Here is a 25,733-nt window from a genome sequence, read left to right on the forward strand (position 1 = left end):
GGCCTGAATAAACTGGCATGCCTATATGATAAATGGCCTGCCCTGCAGATATATTTGCACAGGTCCCAGGGGTGGCTAGTGCCAAACTTCACTCAGTATAACCTTCTTGACTCTTTGTCGAAGTGACTAACACCAGACTGCTATGCTGACTGCATTCAAAAGCTGTCTCATTTGCAGTTAGTTTTTGTGGTAGCTCTCCACATCATGCTGCTTGGGGATCTACCATCCACGTCTTCTATTAATTGAAGCCACTCAAAGGATGATGAATTCTGGGTGACGACCCAGGTGAAAGAAGTAATACATACTCTTTCAATAAGGTTTCTGCTAACATACTCCTTTATTTCACAGTTTTGGAAGTATAGTAACAAAACAGCCTCTAAGGTGAGAAGGAATAACTTACCTGTTCATTTTTGGTAAGTCTTGTTTTGTTATGAATGTCAGATGTAACCAGGTTGAATCCATGTTTCTCTGATAAAATTCTCAAAAGCAAAACCACAGTTCGACTCCCACACTTTCCAACTCTGTTGTAGACCACCTGGCTGGGGAAAGGAAGAACCTAAATAAAGGGTGGAAAAAAAATAGAGTCAGTATATGAGTATTTTTGTTTCTATGTACCTCAGGCACAGAACACTGGCTACAAGCCAACAAACACATAGAGGAGAATTTTCAGGACTCTGCCCAGGTCAGAAGCATTCAGTTCCACCAGTAAGCTCTAAACTCTTCAGAATAAAGAGCTAACTTGTAGCTCAGGAGGTAGCAAACAGAGATTTCTCCCCTCTATCACTCAGGTCAGTACCAATCTCAGAAACACTAAACCACTGCTGATGACTTCTGCTGGAGACAATTATAGGCTTAACCTTGTTGCTTGTAATCTCATCATATATTGCCAGCTTTAGTTGATTGACTCCGTACAAAGAACAAAGAGCAGTGAAATCTCGCCACAGTTTGGCTACTGAAGTGATGTTGACATAATGCACAAGGAATGCCTGGGCTGCAAAACTTCATCTTAATAGGAAAAAAAATCAACAATTGGGTAAAGCTAAAATGAATCGACCATTTGAATTTAAAACATAAATCTTAGGGAGACATAGATCTTAAAGAGAGTTAAGAGAGCAAACCACTGGCTACATGTGTACTCGCAAATTAAGCGATGTCAAAGGCTGTTGGCTGGCCCTAAAGTCAACTGGCACAGCCTGATCATATCCATGCTGTTAAAATCCATTAAACTTCAAAATAGAACAGCCACATCCAAACTGGCTACTGGGAATGATCCCCAGCCCGTGCTGCTAGGCAATCTGGGCTAAAGCCATGTCAAGGACAACCGGAATAATTCAACAGAATGGGCAACTGAGTTCCTGGGCATGGCACTATAGACAAAACTGTTGTTTACCAAACAGTGTCTCTGAAACTGGAGGTTAGTTTCCTTCTCTGCCCCCAAACCACAAGATAAGAAATAGAAAAATGTGAAACTGCTCTCAGTAATTTCCCAGATAGAGCTTCCTACTGTATTTTTGCAACAGTAGATAGTGAAATCTATTACTGTCTCTGAGGCAAAGACAGAAAGTCTGGGGGTGCCTGTGCGGGGTATGTGGGTGGTTGTATTAGCATTTTTGCAAAGCGCGGCTATCAGAGCTACTTAGAATGGTAAACTAAGTGCTTAGTTTGGCATTCCAGAAGAGATGAGCTTCAAAAACAAGCAAAGCAATATTTCACTGAGGATGCTTTGCACACTAGACTAGCCACAGCAAATTCATCATTTTCTGAAACTGAATTACAGTCATATTACCAGATGCTCAATTTAGAGCAATCCCAGCAATAATAAGATCAGCAGCATGGGAAGATAGTTTGATCTGAGCCCCAAACCCCATAGGGAAAAATAACAGTTTCAGAGAATTTTCAGGGATGGAAGAAGATGACGGGCGAATTTGTCATTATAGCTTGTGTAGATAAAGGGCAACAGTACAGGAAAATCAGGAAGGATATCATTACCACAGATTAAGTGAGGAGGCCACAACAGTCTGCACCTAAAGCAACGTGGAACCAAATTTCTAGATTATTAAGCATCTTGAGTAGGGAATAGAAGAGCTGCCTACAAGAAACAGGCTTGCTAAACTGAGACTTCCCTTGACAGCAGGAATATCTGGCTCTGCTGCATAGAGAGAATTCTTCTCTTGGTTGTTTCCTTTTGAACAGGAATCAGGTGAAAGGCTGTTGATTATTTCTCAAAATGAATATAGCAGAAATACTTCTCATTAATTGCCAAGTTAAAAAACAAAATTCATAAAGGTTTGTTTCCATCTGTTTGTACCAGCTATTTTCCCAGCTTAGGACTCTGAGGTAAAACAATCACAGAATTATAGAACGGGGGGAAAAGACCTTAAAGATCACTGAGTCCAACCATAAACCCTTCAACACCATGCCTGCTAAACCACGTCCCTAAGTGCCTCATCTACACGTTTCTTGAACATTGCCAGGGACGGTGACTCCACCATTTACCTGGGCAGCCTGTTCCAGTGCTTCATCATTCTTTCCACGTAGAAAACTTTTCTAATATCTAACCAGAACCTTCCTGCTACAACTTGAGGCCATTTCTTCTTGTTCTATATGTAGTTATTCTGCAGAAGAGATCAAGATCAACCCCTGCCTCACTACAACCTCCTTTCAGGTAGTTGTAGAGAGCAGTAGGGTCTCCCCAAGTCTCTTTCTCCACACTAAATAACCCCAGCTCCCTCAGCCACTCCTCATAAGGTCTGTGCTCCAGTTCCTTCATCAGCTTCATTGCCCTCTTTGGACACGCTCCAGCACCTCAATGTCTTTCTTGCAGTGAGGGGCCCAAAACTGAACACAGTGTTTGAGGTGCAGCCTCACCAGCATCGAGTACAGGAGGACGGTCACTTCCCTGGTCCTGCAGGCTACGCTGTTCCTGATACCATCCAGGAGGCCACTGGCCGCCTTGACCACCTGGGCACATGGCTGGATCATGTTCAGCCAGCTGTCGACCAAGACTCCCAGGTCCTTTTCTGCCGCATAGCTCTCCAGTCACTCTGCCCCAGGCCTGTAGTGCTGCTCGGGGCTGTTGTGACCCAAGTGCAGGACCCAGCACTCGGCCTTGTTGAACCTCATACAGTTGGCCTCAGCCCATCAATCCAGCCTGTCCAGATCCCTCTGCAGAGCTTTCCTACCCTTAGGCAGATCTACTCTTCCTCCCAGCTGGGTGTCATCTGCAAATTTGCTGACAAGACTGTTCCATAGTTAGCTTTGGATAGATCTTCTAAGTATTATACACAACCTCCTAAAATTCAGAGCTTTTTCACCCACTTTCATTTTTGTTACTGGAGTCTTATCATTTGTTTGGAGCCAGTGATGCCAGCTCTGTGCCAAGAGTGCAGCAGTGCTTCCTCTGGGCTGTCCTCACTGCGCGCCCTTCCTTTTCACTCTCAAATCCTTCTCTCGCTGACACACACCAAACACAATTTGTACAACAGAGAAACAAAGCTTGGCTTTTTAGGATGATCCAGCGAATCTAACTTTTTATTCATTCTGCAGTTTTGTTTTCTTTCACTGACACTGAGAAAAGTTCAGTGCTTCTCATCCCTTATGTACTGTATGCTAATTCTAGCTAAAAAATACCCTCTTCTAGCTCCTAATTTCAGGTAGTCCTTACTGATAATGAAGGTAGCAGATCTACCAAGCCCTGACCTTTGAGTATACTTGTTTATTGTCTCTGCTCAGGGTCACTTAGAAGTCAGACCATCAAAATGCAGGAGAGCACATTTCATCATATCTGTTATTGCCAAAATGCTACCATTGCCTGATTTACCCAGTTTCCTTGAGTTAGGCTAATTACTAGAACAAAATGGTGAAGAAGGTAGGTGAAGAACAGAAGCTTCAGGCATCTATTTTGCGTAACCATTCTTAAAAACTGGAAAATTAGAAAATGCAAGCAGCAATTCATAGCTCTAAAGTAAGGTAGATTAAGGATTATTTTGTCGCTGACTGATTGCCACGGGCCACACGTTCAGTAAAAGGCATTCTGAAATCACAGGATTGCATTAGTCAAAGCCTTGGTAAACAGTAGCATCATCTGATAACACAGAGCAAGAGGTGTCTGTTTCTAGGCTTCTGAATTGGCTAACATTGTCAGGAAGTCGTTTCACCCATATCAGGCAATAAATAGGTGACTTCCAGTGAAGAAGCTTATGCCATGACTCAACAGTTGCTTCTGTTAAGAAATTAAGAAAACAATGATCTAAAATCACTTACATGTCTTTTTTTTTTCAGTTAACAATTAGAAATCAATGAATCAAGTCTGCGTACACTGGAAGCAGCACGTATAGCACTCATTTAGAGAGAGTTCATTTTTCTATTAAAAGGTTGTGTCAAATGTTTTCTGATACAGGATACTAATTTTAGTTCCATGCAACACGTGTACACCACAAGGATAACGTGCCAAAGTAATGGGGTGTTTCAAGCAATAGTTACTTCTGCTCTGTGCAATTATTTTCTTCCAAGATTGCTGTCAAGACAGTAGCCAGAAGACACATGTGGTCTTCTGACAGTACCTGAGCAGCTAATAGATCTTCATCAGGCCAGCAGAATGATTCCTCAAGCAATCCTTCAGCTTGCTTTCAAAGAGGATTGCAAATTAGAATGAAAAACAAATGGAGAAATTTGAATATCCTAATATATATAGTGTAAAAATATTGAGTTATTTATGGTACTTTGCTACCACCCACACACTTTATGACCCCCCAAAATATTAATGCCTATTCTAGCAACAATGTTTATGAAAATTTAATACCTGAATCCCCCACTGCTACCTGAATTCTTCACTGCTATGTATATATGAAAGCTGCCATTTTCCAAATTATTTATAGAAGGGTATTTGGTGATCGCTGTCTTGACTGAGCTTTCCAGGACATCACATCTGTTCATTCAGCAAGTGAACCTGGGCCTCCCAGGGCTCACATAAAATCCACATAATTCACACAACTGTCTCTGAAGCTGAAAAATCCCAGCTTCAATGACTAGAGAGCTCCAAAGGTGATGGATGCAACATCTGTAGGTTATAGCTGCAGCTAACCTTTTCCAAAACAATGCTAACGATGTCTGAAAGGTTGATATTGAACACATTTTCTAATTTTGAATACAACTACAAGGGACATCACTATGAAAGATTTTATGTAAGGATGCAAATGAGGGTTATTCTATCTGCTTTTTGATTTATTTCTGTGTACAACAAAATTGGCAATGTACATTTGCCATGTACACCAATAGCACGTGAAAATAAGCCTGACGCTGCATTGTGGTCAATGCCAATTCCCTTCTTCATTGCTACAAAAAGCTACTTTGCAAGTTATTTCAGTAGTTTGACCACAGAGATGTCACTGGATGGTCAATAATCATTAAGCTAAAAATCTACCAGATTACAGCATATCACTCCAAAAACATGATAAATGTCCAGAGTTTGTAAGGCTATGGAAATGTTAATTAATGCATCCTAATTATTAACCACTTTGATTTTCCCTGCAGAACTGTACTTTGCAATACATCAAGCAAAATTTTTTCTTTACTAGTACCATACGTAGAATTAAGTAGATTTAAGTAGAATTTCATTGTACTCTGATTATATTAATTTTGGACAAATCTTATTAAGAACATAAAAAAAAAAAGGAGCGAGAGAGAAAAGAAGAAGAAAAAAAGCAGGTCTTTGTAAAGTCTCTAGCTGCAAACAGTTTCAGCACCTAAAAAAAAAAAAAAAAACCTACTGGTGCTGCCAAGTTTGGCCACCTTTGTTTCTGAAACTCACCTTCTTAGGTAACATGGCTCCATTCTGCACACAGGTGATAACCATGGCAACCCGAATAAAAGAAGCCATAAACAAACACTCACTGCAGTCTACATGATGACAAAGAATAAAGGGCTATTATTTTCAAAGGACTTTTTAGTTTAAAGGAGGGGAATATATCAACGTCTTTATTGAATAAACATCAGAATCTGCTTCTGTCCAAATCAGACAAGACGCAAGATAAGTCCTAGGGCTTCCTCTGCTCCTCTTAAAAGGGCGCAGTACTCAGCTGCAATCAAAACTTCACCTGCAGCACTGCTGAATATGGCTAGCTTTAGGGAGTCACTGCTGAAACTCTGCTCATGTTTATGTCATCAAACCACTTACACACCTAAATACACTAGAGAACATACACACAATACACACAGAGGCTTTTGATACTTAAGCAGGTATTTGTTTAACATAATCAGTTAAGATGCTGCAGATCTGCTTTCTACATTTTAGGAATTAGCTAAATCCCTTGTTAGAAGAATCCCTTGTTATCTGTCATAAACCTGTGTTTGTATCAAGCAGATCTAGAAATGCAAGAAATGCAAAAATCTATAAATTAAAAGAGGAACTTCTGTGTTTTCCTACTCATGATACACGCATCATCGACAGTCACACAATACAAGGGATGGTGCAGAGGACAAACTTGAAAAGGCAGTTCCAGTTTTATCAGTAGAAACAAGTACAAAAATGACCATCGGAGATTCACTAAAGGCTTCTCTGGTTACATTTTATGTTACAATGAAAGAATGCATCTCATAGATTCAGTAACGACTGAGGCGATGCTTGGCAGCAAGATATTCTTGTAACCGTACACACAACTTCAAAATAATTACAGTGCAGCTTTATTGAGTACTGCATCAGAGCTTGGAGATAAAATAAACAATTCAAACACATAATTCACTTAGGAGATATATGAATTAGTAATTACAGCTATAAAACTGTAAAACCCACCATATAATTACAATGGCTCTCTCCAAAGGCTTGAAAAGTTACATCACAATTTACTTGTCAGTCCAAACTGCAAGTCTTTTTCTTTTGCTCCATGGTTAAAGAAAATGACAGGATCTATTTCAAATGCAATGCAGGGGGAGGAAAAGTGAGATTATCCTACAGTCAATTTGCATTATGGAAGAAGACTGACAAGCAGATCCACTTCTCCAAGAGCCTCATGGAAGCCAGGTTTCCATTGTCATTTGAAAAACAGCTTCATACAGCATCGATGATTTAGGAGTCCAGGAAAAAAAAAAAAAAGCCTAAGTCACTCCAGTTTTACTGGATTAACAAAATCCAGTTTAATTTTGCAAATTTCCCCAGATTTACCAGTCTGGGCATAATGTCAAATCCACTGTCTGCAAAAATTATGCAAGGAAGTGATGCACCTCAATGCCCCTTCCTTATTTACAAGAGAGGCTAGAAGTCAATGGCAGGAATTGGCTTCTCCTTGCTGAGCAGACACTGTTCTGTGGTCGCACAGTGCTCTGTGCTTATCGTGCGAATGAAGCAAACAGGCATGATAAGACTATAAAAACAGTTAAATATTTGCTTTTATCATGCACCTCTATGTAATATCAAAACTTGCCAGTTCAGTCTCTGTCTTCATTATCTTCCTGACCATCTTAAAGAGAATTGTATGAATTTAAGAAAAATTCTGCTGGGCCAAACCAATGGTCCACTTGGCCCACCAGCCACAGAAGATGGTTGTTAGGGAAAGCAGGCAACCCGACCACCAAATACAGTTTATTTCTCCCCAGAATCTCTCCTATTCCTCCAGTATGCCCAACCACTGTACAAAGGATATCCGAAGGCACATCCCTGCCTATTCCCTTAAGAATTTCTTTCACAACCTGCAATATCAACAGATTCCAGAATTTCATTTCACAACGTGTACTTCAAACTCAACTTCTACCAATTTCAGCGAACACCCTTTCTCACGTTCTGGGTCTCAAAAAGACAGACTATTCAGTTAACAGTTCTCAGATCTTTAGCTCTATCTGATGCCTCTTTTCCTGTAGGGCTTGTAACTGACAGGCTTGTGTCAGACCCTCGCCTATTCCAGAAGGCCCACATGGCTGTAGAGGTCCAAGACGTTCCCGTATGAGACTTATACGGAACATACAGCCTCTGCTGCTATCCACATAACATACCTACCCAGCATGCAGAGCCGCACAAAGCAGTAATATATTGCTAAGCTAATTATGTCTTCAACTTCTATGGAATTGGTAGGCTCGGTCAATTCACTGTGTTCTCCCTGAAAGGTACAGCAAGGGCCTCCTGATGCCTGTGGTGAGCTAGAAGCCACGCACGTTTTGAAATAATGAACAAAGCAGCAGTCAACCACTGTTTGCATTTATTATGGAAGGTTGTTCTTTCATATGATCTTTTTAGTTGGTAGCAGAACAATATGTATGTTTGGTAGGTCAACAGAATTTCCTCAGAGAAACAGATGACTAACACATGCCTCTTGTAAGCAAAAAAGCCTGTCGGTCTACTGAGAGAGAAACTCTGAGGGCAATAAGAGTTAACATATTCCACAAATAACTTGAGAAACTGCTCACAGAAAATTTCATTCTAGACAAAAAACAGACAAAAAACTAATTCTTTCACACTTTCCTAAACAACTACAGAAAAGAATTACCTATCATAAGCGTATGTCAGCAGAAAACATGACCTTTTAGCCTCCTTCAGCCTCCTGCTTTAAATAAGTCACATAAGTCCAGCTATTCCAAGTACTGTCAAACTTAATTTCAGAGTTTAAACCTCTACTTGTACAGTATAGTGACACGGGACAGGAACAAGCTAAGACTAGACATACAATCTTCTCAACGGATGACCGAGAATACACTGGAAACCACAAGGAAGGTAATGGTGAGGTTTGCTTCTTTCCCAGGCCAGCTAGCCAAGTAGCTGCAACAGAGCATTGAAAATAAACAGAAGAAGAAACAGAGGTTCTTCTGCTGAATCTTCATTGAACAACTAATTCAACTGAGAAAGAATGACTTTTCAAAATGAAACATTTCATGGTTTTGTTACTATTGGCAGCTGACTGATTTGGAAGAGTAAGTCAAAATACGATTCACTATCCCTAAGTACCAGGATAAATTAAAAACATAAGCATGGAGCGCAAGCAGCAAAAGGAGATTGGATGCACACAGTCCTTAAACTTATTAAGGCTAAAGGAAATCACTGCTACAGGATGCCAGCCAGAGCTAATGATTCCTGACCTGTGCCACAGAACAGATCTATACAGCTAATATCAAAACCTCCATTGATTTCTAGGGCACGAAGTACAGCGGCCTTACTGATCTAAAAAGTGCTCAGGGCATACACAGTAAAATCTGCCTGTTCAGTCTCATATCTGGCCCTATTAACATGATACTTTGTCTATATTTATAGCAAAATAATAGTGTATCGATAACAAGCTGGGAAAGTTCTAAAGAAAAGGACAAAGAGCAAGCTCTCAAAGTTACGGCTGCACCTTGTCAGTGAATTTGTGCCTGCTCCTTTTATAGTTTAGATCTCACAGTGAAGCTTTATACATATAACGCTGTAATATTTATATATAATTGCTTTCCAAAAAAAGCAGCTTGCAGGTATGCAAAATCTCTGCTTCTGCAAGCTGATGCACTACACTTTGAGCCAGAAAGGGCAGAGAATCAGATTTAATTCAGGAACAGGAAATCATGGCAATGTTTAAATTCAGCACATGTATGGGAAGAGGTTGATAAAGAGCAGATGCTTTTTTACTCAGCAGTTTCAAGGGGTCACTGGTGTTAAACACCACGCTGAGGTGTGAGCAGGACTCTTGACTCTAATCACTCAGCTCTGCACAGTCCCAACTCCTTGTCCTATGTAGGAGCGATGGCAGCTCTGGCTCCTCTCAGGGAAGGACCAGATGAGATGTAATCACCATCCTAGACAGGTAATGGCTCAGAGGGATGCAGCTGAACACCTGCTAGATGAACCAAATCTTTTTCTTTCAGCCTGTTTAACACAGCATGCTTTCCAGCCTCCTGCCTTTTTCCGCGGGTTCAATTTGTTCTCTTGCTCTTTTGGGACCAAAATTAGACACAGTGCTCTATCTTGTCTCTCTAGCAGCAAAGTGAGCTGAATAATTATCCTCCATAACTTACAAAAATCCCTTTTTAATACATCTCAGGGAGACATTAGAAAAAAAGTCAGAGCATGTGGGACTCTTTCTGGTATACAGTGATGCAGAATGGAAAGCCATTTGTTATTTCTTCTGCTTTAGCCTCTCTTTAGCCCAGCATGAGTGCACATAGGTTGCAACCTATATAAAGAACACGAAGATTCTCAGTAGTTTTACTCTGAAAAGCAATATTTTTGTCTCTGTTCTGAAGTTCAGCATCTTGTTGTGCCAGTCCTCCTGGCACACACCCACCCCAGGACAAGGTCAGAAGAGATGAGGAATGCTAGGTAATGGTTCAGTGATGTTGGTACTTGTCGAGGCAACATGCATGAATTCGAATAGGTTAAGAATTTTTATGTCACTTTAATTCCTCACTTTCCACCAAAAGATTTAACAGGTAGTATCAAAAAACCCTTAGGCTGCAGAATCTGTGAAAGCCATATTCTTATTCAGAGCAGCTTCATATTATATATTACTTGAAACTGTAAGGTTTACAATTGCTGTTATTCCTTCTGAGCCCAGGGTTTTGTAGACTCTGTGATGTGCTCAGAACACACTGGCACAGTTATTCTCTGTTTAAGTATTAAATCCTATCACATCCAACCCACATGTTTATATTGGACACTTACAAAATGACAGATATTAAGTCTCTAAGCCTGGTTTTAAAATTTTTTATAATACATCACAACACTGGAGTTCCCTCAAGTAACCTAACTACCTTGCATTAGTTTCTATGCTTCCAATGCAATTTTCATGAATTCAGCTAGGGAGCCAATAATATTGGATTTGAATGTAGTAAGTGGTAGACTAAATAATTTAATCCTCTCTATGCATTTGTCTTTTTTCACATTAAGGTTTAACCCTTTCTTCTCTATCATAGTTGACCATTTACTAGGCTGCATGGATTATGCACTAAATTTCACTGGAAACAGTTTTGAACGGTTGGTTAGTTACACTATGTAACATACAACAAAATAGAAAAGCTGCAAAATTGGTGATATCAGAATTTTTCTATTTTGTGTAACATTGGAGAGGTTGACGTGCTAATACCATATGCAATCAAAAGCACCTTTAACTATGCACCCCAGTCATCAGTTAGAGCACAAATCAAAAGACACTTATCACAAAATAGTTATCAAGTGTCTCTTGAAATATACGGGACCAAACCCGCAGGCAACCATCATTCACAAATTCTGCATCCCTGCTGCCTCTCAAAGCCCTTCAACACTTACAAACTGAAACTTTCCAAAACAGCAAAATCAAGGTCACTACCCTTGTAGCTTTTGTCAGCGTACACAGTTGTCTCTCATGGATTTATCTGCCTGGGACAATCAGGCTTTAATTTCCTAAGTCTCTTTTTGTTTTTCCAGTTTCTACCAGTCAGTTTCTCCACGTCAACACAGTAAGAATATCTGACACACTTTTAACTGAAACAGCATTCAGCAATAAAAATCTCTATTTTGGGGAACAGCAGAATAATGAATTTATTGCTCATTCTGAAGATTCTGTAACAAAAAAAGAACATGAGCAGAACAAGCAGAAAACAAGCAGAAATTAGTATTCCAGGATTATTCACATGTTTTTATGGTCCAAAGCATAGTTAATAGTAGAGATTCAATTCTTGCTACTGGCAATATCTCCCTAGTACTGGAGTGCTAGATCACTCAGCAGCTACAGCTTCCGGAGGACTTTAACCAACTATAAATGACATGCAACGGATGAATCCTCTGGAAAGCCAATTTTTTTTTTCTCCTTGAAATACTTTAACTTATAGTAAGGAGAAAACAGTTTTAAAAGAATACCACATAACAGACAATTTCCAGTATTGCAATCATTATTTTAGATCTCTTTTAATCAAATGAAGAAAAAGAAGAAATATTTTACCTTTTTAAAAAGTCATAGTATTTTCCTGATTAGACAAACCTCAAAACCTCAGTTTTACAATACAATGACACTTCAAACTATGATTAGGACCATTGTGATTAAGGTACTTGATGAATTCTTTTCTAATATTTTGGGTTTAGCAACCTATTCATTGAGTCCTGTAAACACATGAAGTTATTTACTACATTTTAGTGTTTCTAAATTCTGACTTTTTTTTTCTATTGGAAAAATTCCAACCTGCACCATCATGACATTAATAACTTCTCATTTTATAGCAGGATAATTGTAGATTATCACTAAAATTAAAGAAGACAAAATAATCCGAGAGGTGAAGACTTTAATTCTGTTCATTGGCACCAGCCCTCCTTTTTCTGCTACTTCTCTCTGTTTAAGCTGGACTGCAGCAGACAGTAGGATGGTTCCTTTAAACACTACACACCATTTGCTTTAGAATAGGTAGTGAGAGCATTCTAGGAACATATCTTCTATCTACGCTTTTAAACTCAAAAAGAAAAACGAACAAACAAACAAACAAAAAAATCACTTCTCCAAGAAACAAATCTGTTAAGACAGCAGAGATTGATACAGGTGAAATCACATCCTTAAGAGCACAAGTTCAAAACAGAGAAAAATATATAGCTCTTGGCTGTTATCTAAGTATTTTTACCAAAAGAACTGGAAAAAATAAAGCTGACATGAACTTGATGGCTATGTTGGACATACAAACGCAGAGAAACAAGGACAATGTTGATGTCAGCCTTAAAAGCTATTTAGGTAGCCTTAATAAAAAGCATCTGCTTGACGACTGACCATGACAATACAAGGGTACACACATAAAAGGCTACTTCAGATTCTGCTGTCTTTAGCAGTCTTATCTCTATCTCATAATCTTTATCTCTAAGGGCAACATACACATTGCACTATCATGCGATAAGAACTAAAATAATGGTGTAAAGGCAATTTATCCACTTTCCAGCTTCAAACTCTTTGCAATCATCTCAACACACCAGCCCATCAATACGCCTCAGTTCAAACTTACCAGTACATGTTTTGGAGTGTTTTTGCTTGATTTGACCTCATCCTGACCCTCTTTTGTATTCTTTTAATGCTTTGAAGTGCTGTCACAAAAATGGCAAGCACAGGATTTTGCTGATACCTTTTGGTAGCTGCTTAGGTATCAGGTCCATGACAGGCATACCATAAGAAAATTAAACAAAAGAGAAAAGACTACTTCAAAACGATTTATCTGTCATCTGTGTTCACAGTCTGTTACACACATGTATCATGTGAATCCAAGGAGAACCATATCCTGGTGTTCTTATCAAGTTCTGGGGGTAAAAGCTTTCATCAATGGCATTAATAGATTTGATAAAGATCACATCATTTCTCCCCAAAGCCTCATCATCTCGGATGAAGAAAAAAAAAAGGAATCACTAAGGAAAGAGTACACATACTGCAACAAAGTACACCATTTTTATTCACTGAAATGCTCACGCATGAAATAGATCAGCTAAATTTTATCAGTCAGCAATTAACATCAACTGCACAGGTATTTTTAAAACAAATCAACATCATCTATAGGCAATATTTGGACTCCAGGCTACATGGAAAGGAGATCTAAACAATTATTTTGCAAATATCTTTAACTTGTTATTTTTGGATGGATATAAAGAGAGTGAGAGACTCAAATATTTACATATATATATTTATATTATATATATTATATATATATATATGAAATGCAAATGCTTCAATTTAAAGAGGTTTTTTTTTTTTTGCGCTACAGTAGGAAGTTAGGTCTTGCTCAACTATTTTCCCTTTTTACATATCACATTGTAAAATCAGAAAGTTGGTAGGCCAGAGCTCTGTTGAGGTTACTGGAAATTGTATCTATCTGCAGAAAAGCACACACACATCTGTTTTAAAACTAGAGCTGATTGACCCAATAATAAAACTCTGGTCAAGTTTTTGATACCAAAGCACCAAAGAAGAGTGGTTTATGCTGCATACATTAGTTGCATACCCCAGAAACATTTTCTTTAATAGTGAAGTGAACCTTTCTTGGGGAGAACACTTGAAAAGTTGGCTGAGCAAACTTTTAGAGAAGAACCAAACCACATGAGCAATGTTTGTGCATAGCAGGGAGCAGAGATTTCTTGCTCTGCTTCCACTGAGAAAATTGCTGCTGCCTTCTTACCAGGGAGGAGAGGGGAAAAGAACCTCATCCGCTGAAATGAAAGCACACTATTCTTTATCTGGGGAATAACTGCTATTTTCAATCCTTCCACTAAAGGAATAAATAAATAAAAGCTGCTACAGAGAAGCCAGTTTTGGTACCTATCCATGATGAAAAGCCAAAATGAAAATGACTTTTAACAAAACATTAGAATATGCTCTGCAAAACACCTATAATTTAGTGCGTATCAACTGTTTGTGGCCTTCCACTACAGTTAAACAGACACCATGGATATTAGCTGTCATTCATTTCACCCTGGATCATGGATTATTGTTCCATATCTCAACCACTTTATTTTTTAAAAATAGCATTTCTAGTTTTTAAGCATTTTTAGGCAGATGAAAAAAAGTTACAATCATTTTGATTCTGAAACTTCCTAAACTTCCCAAATCCACCATTCATTCATTTCATTTAGCATGTGCTGTAATTCCCTCTGATGCAGACAGCAGGTTAGGTAAACATTGGAGAGCTTCCCGTAATACTGCCAAGTAAGACCGACCACAGTCAAATTCAGCAAGGCAAAAGTATCCTTTCCAGGAAAGAACTTTTCAGGATTGAGGGAAGCAAATTTAGGGCTTTTGCAACTATGTATTATACACATTACTAAAGAAAGTTGCATCATGTCATCTTTGTCTTGTGAGTATCACAGTTGAAAATACTACCTGCAGTGAATTTATTTTAAAAGTGGGATTCAGGACTAATTTATTCTCACTATGCATAGGGAGTTGCTTAGTGATATGAATAGAGACTACCTGACTGATAATGATCATTACATTAGCATCATCAGGAGTTAGCAGTGCAAGACCAGTTCACAGGTCAGAGTCAAAATCGTAAGCAGGGTAATCCACTGCACTTAGTCAATGATGAAATGCATAAGATTTACACAAGAGCATCTAAGTGCAGAATATAGCCCTTAGCAAATTCAAGAAGTAACTAAAGAAGTAACAATATCCACTCATGTTTTGATTAAAACAGTAAAAAACAGGCAAACAAACAGGAAATAGTAGGCTTGCACCTATGCTATCCAAGGGTGATCAAAATGTCTGCATCCATCTTTTATCAGTGTTTCTAAATGCAGGCAAGCACTTTAAAAAGCAAGATATCTGCCATTAAAATAAGGATACATCCTTTTACTCCTCTGAGCTATGCACTAAGCTTTTGCCAGTCAGGAGAGCAGATGCCCCCAACCTCTACTGACTGTGTAAGTAACTAATCGATCATTCAAAAAAGTACCTCAGTCTATCAGATAACTACCCAATCAGCTGGTCTTTGTGCACAGCTGAACTGCAGCTGGAAGACACTGCGCGAACACAGCCTGAAATTAAAGGTTTAGATAGACAAGAGAAATTTGCACAGTGTAAACAGGAAAGAGTGTGGTCTGGATAAATCTGGATAAATTGCTACTGTGCATTATGACAATTCCCACCCACGGTAACTTTTAATAGTAATGCAAAACCCCTGAAGTAAGAGACACACAATGTCAAATTCAGCATGTGAATATGAATAGAGATTTCAAGGTTAAAAACTCTTATGCAGATTACAGCCTCTTCCTTATTGGCACAGCAAGTCATTTCTGAATGCTAATGCAAACAGGAGGAACACGGGGTTGGAATAAGCATTACTTGATCCGTTCAAGGCGAGGGCTCCCGGCAGACGCTAGACTATCGCTTTCTCCCATGCAAGCAGCAGCATTGCTGGGAAAGGGAAGGAGACTGTGCCCAAATAATAAAGACAATGTCTTTCAAGGGCACAAGAGGGTACTAAAACAGTTTTAAGTGTGAAACGTTTGTTTAGTTTAACAGTTTTTCCCCTCCTCTCTGTTAATATTGTTGAGTTTGACAGGCTGATCTCGTCACCTCTGACTGTAGCTATTGTGCAGGCAGAAAAAATAAGTGTAATTTGTGTTCTTTGATGACAAGAAAAACAAATACATCGCTATTCTTTAATTAAACTGTATGAACTTTATCCTTTTACCAGAGCATATCAAGTTTCCACTTATCAGCTGGAAGTTGCAGTTCCCATGTGTACACAGCAAAATGTGAAAAAAAAGCAGATTATTTTAGCTTGCTTTGAACCGAGAACTAAGTGAAATCAAACTCCTTCCCCCATGACTCTTCTTCTGCAGACCAAAATCCACTTGTTTCAGGACCCTAATTTATACATGTGATTGAACAATTAAAGTCAGGCTAAAGGCTGGAGGCTCTGGATGTGATTTCATGGTCACTTTAGGCAAATGTGTGGACTGCCATGAAGGAGCGGCTCCTGGCTCTCGTTCCATCTCCAACTACTTGCTCCTTGCAGCTAGCTACATGAGCATTCACTGTTTGCCATGTCAGAAAAATAACCTGACTGAATATTAAATCAAAATAAAGATGCATTTTCAGCAACTGCTCGAGCTCACTGCACGAGCACTTGTGTCAGCCCAGTGTGAAACCTGCCCTACTGGGGAAGAATCAGCACCTTCCCCAGCAGCTTGCACTTGGAGGGATGAGAGAACTTCACCCTTTCTGCAAAATTTTAAAAATAAGTCAGATTTCTGCTTAAAGGTGTAGAAGTACTGATTGGATTTACAGAAGCACACAGACCTCTAAATTCATCAAAACAAAATTACTTGAATGGGTTCAAACTAAATACAATCACAGCCAGGGCTAAGCTATAAATCCTGTATTATTATACACAATCACAGAACTTTCTCCCCATCTGCTTTGGAGTTTTACAAGTAATAGTAAAAATATTACGTAATTTGGAAAGGCAGCTTTCTGAAATGTATACTTTTAAGTGTTCTACTTGCACAGCGTAACAGCTTAGTTCTATCCCACTAACTCAAAAAGGTCTTATACTGTACCTGCAGAAATAAAGCAAGTGTGGAGAAATTAAAACAAGTCAAGAGAAATGTTCTCTTTTTCTGGAACAGCTAATAGCTTTTGTACCAAAGGAGTTGCAATGGCCTTACTGTTGCCTGAAGAGGCAGACATAAGGTATCACAAAATCAGGTTTTAGAGAATAATTAAATCACAGATATATCGAGTAATTGAGGTTGGAAGAGAGCTGTGGAGATCATTTAGTGCACCCCCTGCTCAAGCAGGACCACCTAGGGCATGTTGGCCAGGACCATGTCCAGTCAGCTTTTGGATATCTCCAAAGAAACAGATTCCAAACTCTTTAGAGAACCTGTGCCACTGCTCAGTAACCCACACAGTAAAGAAGCGTTTCCTTATGGAATTTCCAGTATTTCATGTTGCAGTTCAAATGGCTGCAGCGACCTGGTTCAGGGACGGCAAGGTGACCACCCCCAAGCCACTCGGGCCATCAGCTAGTTGACACCAATGTGGTGGACGGCAAATGGCCTTTATTGATGGGTAACAAGGTGTTATATAGCTAGGTTTACAACGTCACATCCATCTGCTTACACCATAGACTAAACACTATTGGCTATTAGGGGCCCTATCTTTCCGTACAGCACGATATCTTCTGGCTGCCGTTCCCTAACTATCTGCAACAGATCAGTTTGTGCTCCTTTGTGCTCATTGCCTCTCACCCTGTCAGTGGGCACACAGAGAAGCACCAATGCTACACGGTTACATTTGATGGGTATCTTACTCTACAATCGTAAAGTACTCAACTCGTATCCTTCTGCTCTACTTGCAATTACTGCACTTAGGGTCTGTGTTCTAGCCAAGTTAGTCTGCTGCCAGCAAAGAGACCACCTTCACTTTCCTTATTAACCATGGCTTTGGGCTGGCTTCTGAATACTTTTAATGCTATAACCACACTGATTTAGAAAATGATACAGTCAGAGATTCAACCACACTAGCACAAATTTGGTTTTTTGTCCCCCCGCCTCCTCCCGGTGAGAACTAGAAGAAAGTGGTTCACCAGGTGTGACCAACGCTACTTCATTTGCAAGCAAACACTTCACAAAAAAAAAAAAAAAACAGTGATTGCAACAACCAGCAACTTTCCTAGAGCAACTAAGGGAAGTTTGTCCGATTCTTATCTTCACATGACAGACAAAAGTCTTCACTAAAGTCACATCTCACCTTGTGTCAATGACAAAATCCTGCTAACTTAATCAGAGACTTAACTCAAGTTAAGAAAGGGAAGAGTGAAAGAAGTAGCCAGCAGTGCCAAGTGCTGTTGATCTCAGCAGGGTGGCTCTGCACATGTTCCAGAGCAAGTGAACACATAATTAGCATTACAGAGAACAAGAAGAAACCAACTGCAAAATGTCAGCTCACCTTTTGCAGAGGTGGTCCGTGGTCATCCAGATAAGTGGAATTTCCTACAAAAAGAAGAAGGGGAGAAATAAATAAAAATCATTCAGAGCCATTTCAAAACTTGCCAGATCATGGAAACAGTGTCTCCATCCCATTGGTTCTATGTTGTTAAAAATTTCCAGGAAAATAAATACTGGCTGCATTAACTTTTGCTTAAAAAAAGAAAAATAAAACTAATTTGATTCTGGCTACATTTATGATAGAAAATTAGATACACATTGCCATTTAAGCATAAAACTGAATGGGCCAAGGTAGCTTATATTAAATAATCATGACTTTCAATTATTTGCATGACAAAAGCAGCGTCAGCTGCATCCTTGTATGTTTCAAGCAACTGAACACACTCAACCTCAAAACATTTCTTAAATAAAAAAATATCAAAGGCCTTCATCAGATTTTGTTCTGATGAAGTTGACAAGCATGCATTCATTGATATTTCTTCTAATAAGGATTTTCCTCAAAACTCCAAGCTATTTTTTTGTTCCTGAATAAAAGTACAGTTTGAAGGGTTGTTATACTGAGACGTAAAAACATCTGCCAGTTCCAGATGCTCTTCTAATTCAGAAAAAAAAAAGCTTCTAAAATTTTTAAATGCCCCTCTTTTGGTTAGTTACAATAAAAGAACCAGTAACTATTTCACACTTTCTATCCATTCCTTACAAACACACACAGACATACACAATACACACACAGCTACTCACATACACACCTGCATGTCTGTAACTTTTCTTCCTGAACCCATCTCCCAAAGGATTAAGCAATTTTCCCAGTACATGCTAAGAGAGAACAAAACCTTGCATCAGCTCTAGAGGGTTCCCATCAGGCCACACATGCCCCTCATCTGCATGTCAAACACAGCAAAAATATCTCTGTACAATCCTTATATCAGTAGAGAACATGGGAATAACTTTTACCAGATGCCTGCAAAGAGTCAATTCAAGTCAAAAAATCCTTGGCTTTGGACAAGCATCCATAAGCTTGGTTTCTGCCCCGAACATACTTTAATTTTTACAGCATACTACTGCATCTACTTAAAATACAGATGAAAGACACTAATTCTGACCCAGATAAAGACAGATTTTTAAATCAAAGTTTCTTGCTCAAATCAATAAGCAACACATGGTGATATTAGCTAACTGCAAGACAGATATAAGTGGTGAACCAAATTAAAGGTATTGAATCGAACTCCAGTTAGAATAACTTAGGAAACAAGGGAAGAGGAGGGTAAGCCACAGCAAGGAAAGTTCCCAGTGCTCCTCTGCCCTAAACTCCAGGCTCTCCATTCCCTTCTGCCGCCCGATCTTCTAGCTTAGGTATATAAACTACAGCTGACTGCAGCACCCACTGCAGGCACAATCAGCTCCGTAACTTGAATCATTTTAACTTCATGTTTAAAATAGTTTTTTTGTTTTCAGTAAAACGGAGCCTTTTACTATAGGATTCATAAAAGTAAAAACATCAAAAAATAGCAAGTGCAGCTGTGATCAAATGGAGCAGGCAGATTCAGCAGTATTTCAGGCAATTCCTTAACTCTAGAAGTTCTGCATATGCTCCTATTGATCATCATATCAAAGGATCAGGCTTTCTTTCATTTTGCTTGCAAAATCAAGCACATGAGGGAGTGCCTGGGAAATCTGCAATAAAGTTAGAATATTTCTGCAGAAAACCTATAGGAAAGAAGAACATTTTCTAATATAGAAGGGTCAATGAAGAGAGTCATGAAATGGGTATTTATAAATTTTACAGACTTAAGAGGGGACGCTACTTTTCCCCCTTAGTGCTACTTTTCAGATTATACACATCTGACTATGCTGTTTAAAAAACAAAACAAAAAAGCCTTCTCCGCATGCTAAATACCACAACAGTGAAAGCCATTCCATTAACTGTCTTCTACTGAAAGTGAAAAAGAAGGAAAAAGAGAAAAGTAGCACAGTAAAAAAACAGGGCCTTGGAAGGGTCTCACATAAACACTGAAATCACTACTGATAAATTAGAGAGTTTACATCATTATGCAGCTTTAAAATGCTCTGGCACAGAGAATACTTAAAATATCATACAACTTCGTGTTTGACACAACTAAGCACCAACAAGAAGAGAAAATGCTTTCTGCAGAGGATAGAGTAAAGCAGTAGAAGAGGAGGTCATCTGTTTTCATTACGAATGTAATCCAATGCCCCAAAGCAACATATTTCATTAAATGATTAAGATTAGCTCTCTAAGTCCTTTAATAAAGCATTACTAAAGACATCATTGTTCTTGTCGGTCTCCCAGCGAGACACGTTTAGCTTTCGCTTTTCTGGAGGAATATATTTTCCTTAAGAAGTGTGTTTTCTTAAATCAGCCTATAATATCTTCTGTCTTCCTTTTAAAGAGTGAAAGTCTGGAATAACAAAACAGATAAAATAATTGAGGCTAAAGCCCCAGTGGTCTTATGCATTCCACAAAAATGCTCACCACACTTGCACTGGCTGAGCACACACTTCTCCATTGCCTGTCACAGAAAGAAGAATTCGGCTCTGTTACAGCACATTGTGAATATACGAAAAGCAGTCCAAATATTTTCATAATTTATTATCTTTGAGGTTAAGTGAATCAGATGTATGTAAGATCTTTGGGGAAACCTTGTGGCTATGTTTTCTTTTTTTTTTTCTTCTTGGAATCACTGAAGTGTGGGGGTTTCTGCTTGTACGAAGCCAAGTTTAAACAGAAAAAAAAAGGTCGGTTACCGGGATTAAGGACAAATATTGCTATGTCCTTTTCATAACCACAAAAGACAAGAATAATTACAATTTTAGAAAAAAGAAAAATCTTAAAAATGACTGGAAAGTATGGGAAGGGATGGCAAATGGCCTCATGTACATTACTGAAGATTCTTTCATAGCAACTGGATGGCTCCATTTGAACAATTTAGATATCATGTGGAAAGAATTGAGTGGGGATGAAGGGAGAAAGCCAACATGGAAAATACGGAGTTTTTCGTATTTTCCTGGAGCAGGCTTTTCCCTTGGTGGTGATCATAAGAAACAGTCTAAGGGAAATGGGACACAGCAATCATTGAATGTTTCTGTGTCTGCTGAAAATCCCACCTTGTTCTCTTCACTTGCCCACTGTCTCAACCTTCTGGTCACCAGACCAGTCTCTGCTGCCTTACCTTAACTGAGGCCAGCTCATGTGCAAAGGTAAGAAGTAGTTCAAGAGTTTTCTGATGCATTTGCGGGTTTGGAAATCAAAGTTCTGAAGAATGACCGTCCCAACATGAACCCTTAAGTTATTAAGAACTGCTTCTTCAATATCAACGAACATCTTCCCAGTGACTGATCAGAACAGGATTAGTTCTGCTCCGCTTCCAGCAAACTATTATTTTATCAAGAACATGAAAAGCCACCCACAATCCAAACCCCATGGCTCCCCGGTGTCAATTACCCTTTTATTCTACACAGTTTCCTCACTCCTCTCTCTCCTTCCCCACTAGGAAAGATTTCCCACTCTTCAAACCATTGGGGAGTGATAATTCGAAGGGGATGCCCATGCTGGTGGCACATCCCTCTGCCAGACAGGCCTGCCAGAAGGAGGGTGCAGCAGCCCTGCTCAGCCTTCTGCATTTTTTTCTCAGCTTTGTGCAATTTATGGGTCTCTCAAACTTTCCAGCAGAGCAGTCGGCATCCCTAGAAATGTCACGGATTTTTATGCATCTGAAATAAGATAGTAAGTATCTCTGTAAAACAATCTCTTAATCTCTTATAGAGATACGTACTCCATCATCTCACGGAGCATTTAAGGATTTTATGACCCAAGGGCAAGAAAGGGGGCTAGGGGAAGTTCCATTTCCATGTGAGGAAGAACTTCTTTCCTGTGAGGGTGACAGAGCCCTGGAACAGGCTGCCTAGAGAGGCTGTGGAGTCTCCTTCTCTGGAGATCTTCCAAACCCACCTGGATGCCACCCTGTGCCACGTGCTCTAGGTGTCCCTGCTGGAGCAGGGGGCTTGGACTGGATGATCTCTGGAGGTCCCTTCCAACCTCGGCTCCTCCGTGATTCCGTGACCACAACTTGAAAACAAGCTTAGGGCACGAATGTTGCCCAGCTGAAACCCAATCTAAGAAGAAAGTCCTGTTACTGCTGAGGTGAGCAGAGCCAAGCCAGCCTCAAGAAAGGGAAATTTCTCACAGGTGAGTAGAGAAGACTATCCTTGCAACCCCCCAACACTGGCTAGTCTGTGCTGGAGTACCAGGTGACTTACTGCAATTTCTTCCACAATATATAAATAGCCCTGCAGCCGCTATTGGCTTCTGCAGTAGAAAACTAACATCCTGTCCAGATTGCTTTTTTTGAGGATTAACAAAATAGTATAATATGCATTTTTATTGACTCTCTGAAACAGAACTTTCTGTTTCCTTTCCTGCTGTTCAAAGCATTTTGTTTGTTCCTCATTTCTTGAATCACAAATATCAAGAAAAAAAAATCACTATACAGTATTGCATGCAGTGAAGAGGGGAAAAAAAAGAGTAAAAAGAGAGATATAATTCACATTTGTTCACATACTAGCTTTATATTTCTAATATAATCAGGAGAGAAAAAACCTCAATCAGAGTTTTTGAAAACTTATTGATAATTCTGCATCTGCACTTTGTATAAAAATATTACTAGAAGTGTTTATATGAAGGGAATTATGAAGGGTTTATATAACTGCAGGTTCTAAATTAACACAGATTAAAAAAATCAATCAGGGAAAATATTTAAATGAAGAAAAATATAATTATGAAGAAAATTAAAATGAAAAGTATTAACTTCCCTGTATCTTTTTTTTTTAATTTCTCCAAAGCTGCTAGTTTATATTAATCAACTTTCCTTTTAAAGTACACAGATTGCAGAATTAGATCACTTAGATCAAATTCTTAGGAAAATAAAAAGTCACTTAGATCAAATTCTTAGGAAAATAAAAAGTCACTTGACTCTATTACATTCAAATGCACTGAGAGATATAATAACAAATATTAGATGAATTCAAAACTCTCAGCTGTTCAGAACAAATGAGAAACCAAAGTTCTGGAATGACCCCATCTACTCAAACCATGTGATTTACTGCAAGTGCTATGATGGAAATAGCACAGATATTGGGTGACCTGTGATAATCCTCATGCTTTTGCTTCTATCCTGTAATGGCAAACTTGCCAGCCTATAATTCCACAAAATGCATTTTAAGGAACCTTTTGAAGTTGTGACTAGATAGAATGATAGACAAAACTAGATAATCATTTCATAATGAAAATTCTTGGATAAAGCTGCTCTCAAATAAGAGAAGAAATTCTTCTGTCCCACAAACTTGCAAGAATGGGACTAGATGGCCTAAAGTCAGGAACTTCAAATCCTTCCTGCTAGAAGCAACCTTCTCTGTTTTCTTCCTATATAAGTATCATGTAGTTTTGATCTGGATTCATCCCGGGAAGCTTTTACTCGTACTTTCCCACTGCCAGTTTGGTAGAAACCTTCTAGTCTTCAGTCTGAAAGGTCTCATGACCAATTTACACCTACTTTTTCATGTAATTGCATTGGCCTTTGTTGTCTAGAAGTCTGCACCCACAATGCGTAATGGCTGCACCCAATATACCTACACTAGCCAACCTTTGGTCTGCATTGCTCGTCTAAACAAGTCAAGTTCTCACCCCTTTTCCATCCTTAGGACCTTCGTAGACCTTCTCTAAGATCCCTTCAGGACCAGATAATCTTTACTGCACAGCTCTGGTGCCCGTCGCTTTCCTGATAACCCTTGACCAGAAGCTGCACACAGTCTTCCCAACTTAAATTATGGATCTCTTCTGAATGGTGACAGTAAGCTTCCTTTCAATATACCTGCTACAGGAAGGGTAACCAACATTTTGACAGATGTCCAGGCATACATTCCACTTTTTGTTTGGCCAACAAACCATTTAATTATTACTGTAGGAGAGAGCAAAGAAGCAGAAAAACAAACAAAACAAACCAAAAACAAGCAAAACAGGCATTTTCTGGTACTCCAAGGAAGAACAGCTATGTAGATTTCATCATCAATGCAGTGCAGAGAAAATCCAAAAAAATAAGAAATGGGGCACCATTAAGCCAATCTATTTTTTCTTCAATGTGTTCCTCTATGGGAACAAAGACTGCTACCTACCTCTGCTGCCAGGCAAGTCCTTGAAAAGCATACTTCCATGCCACATAATCTGTTCATAATCTTCATTCTATTTTTCAGTCCCCAACTTCTGATTTCTGACCAATACTCAAGAAATGGTGGGAAATATGAAGGTGAAAAAAATCACCTGAGACACTACAATGGTGAAACCATAGGGAGAAAAAAAAGAGGAGGGAAAAAAGAATAAGGCAAAAGGTAATGAACTTTAGAAAAACCAAACTTGATAAAATCTGAAAAAAGGCATTACAATGCCAAAAAAAAAGTTCAGAAAGCTTCTGAAAAGTTCAGAAAAACTGAAAAACTAGCAGCTTTGCAACTGAACTGCCATTCAATCAAATCATACAAATAAAAAGTCTGATCTCTTACTGTATTTCTTAATAGGTTAAATTGAGAAGAACAGTGGAAACTGTCAAACTACCAAGGCTGAACACAAAAAGAATTCCTGTGGCATAAAAACTGTATCAGAGAGTAGCTAGATATATTTTAGCATTTTGATATCGGCTATACTAAATGACATTCACTTGGCAAAGTTAGGAAACTGCCTGGGGCAGTCTGTATTCTTAATATTTTTCAAAACAATGAGAAAAATGAATGAGTAAAAATCCAACTGAAAGAAAATAACCTGAAAGTAGTTATCAAAACCCTTTTAAACTGGAAGGATAAGGCAAGATCTTTAAGGGAAGATTAGTGATGCATCTGTCAGAAAGAACACAGGTGATTGACGCTGCTTTAGAAGAGACAGGGAAGATAAACCACCTCTGCTCCAGCCTTACTTCTTTGTAGGGATTTTTTTTTTCCAATCAATCAAGCTTCCTCAGGGTGTTGCTCTGGGCCCTGTCATTCAATGGTCTCACTTGTGGCTTGAAACACACATTAGAGAACACTAATATTGTTTTTTTTTTAACAATACCATGTGAAGAGAATTGATACCTGCAAAAACTTTGGAGGGAACAAAGTCAAAACAAGAGAGATCAGTTAAACAACTGCCCTGAGAACATAAGTTACACTAAAGACAAGTAGAAGAAAAATTGGATTAGATAGGAGCAACATCTTCATAAAAACAGAACAGGAGAAAGAAGCATGGAATGAGACGAGGGAAAATGAAAACTAATTCTCTTCCTTTGGATTTCTTTGAGCAATTCATGAAAACTCTTCAGGAAAATCTTTCCCTGACAGCTGAATG

At 39.0% G+C, this 25,733-nt stretch overlaps 1 protein-coding gene across 1 annotated transcript in view; it reads right to left on the minus strand.

The window, feature by feature from the left end:
• UST (uronyl 2-sulfotransferase) overlaps window positions 1-25,733 on the minus strand; it is a 158,521-nt gene that overhangs the window by 81,194 nt on the left and 51,594 nt on the right. Inside the window, exon 3 of the mRNA XM_088537070.1 lies at window positions 401-556. Coding sequence (XP_088393196.1) covers window positions 401-556 — 156 coding nt within the window. The remainder of the gene's footprint in view (window positions 1-400; window positions 557-25,733) is intronic.

This window comes from Tinamus guttatus, unplaced genomic scaffold (assembly GCF_059628265.1).
Source record: "Tinamus guttatus ecotype Peru unplaced genomic scaffold, ASM5962826v1 Tinamus_guttatus_pri_ptg000716l, whole genome shotgun sequence".
NCBI classification, from domain to species: domain Eukaryota; kingdom Metazoa; phylum Chordata; class Aves; order Tinamiformes; family Tinamidae; genus Tinamus; species Tinamus guttatus.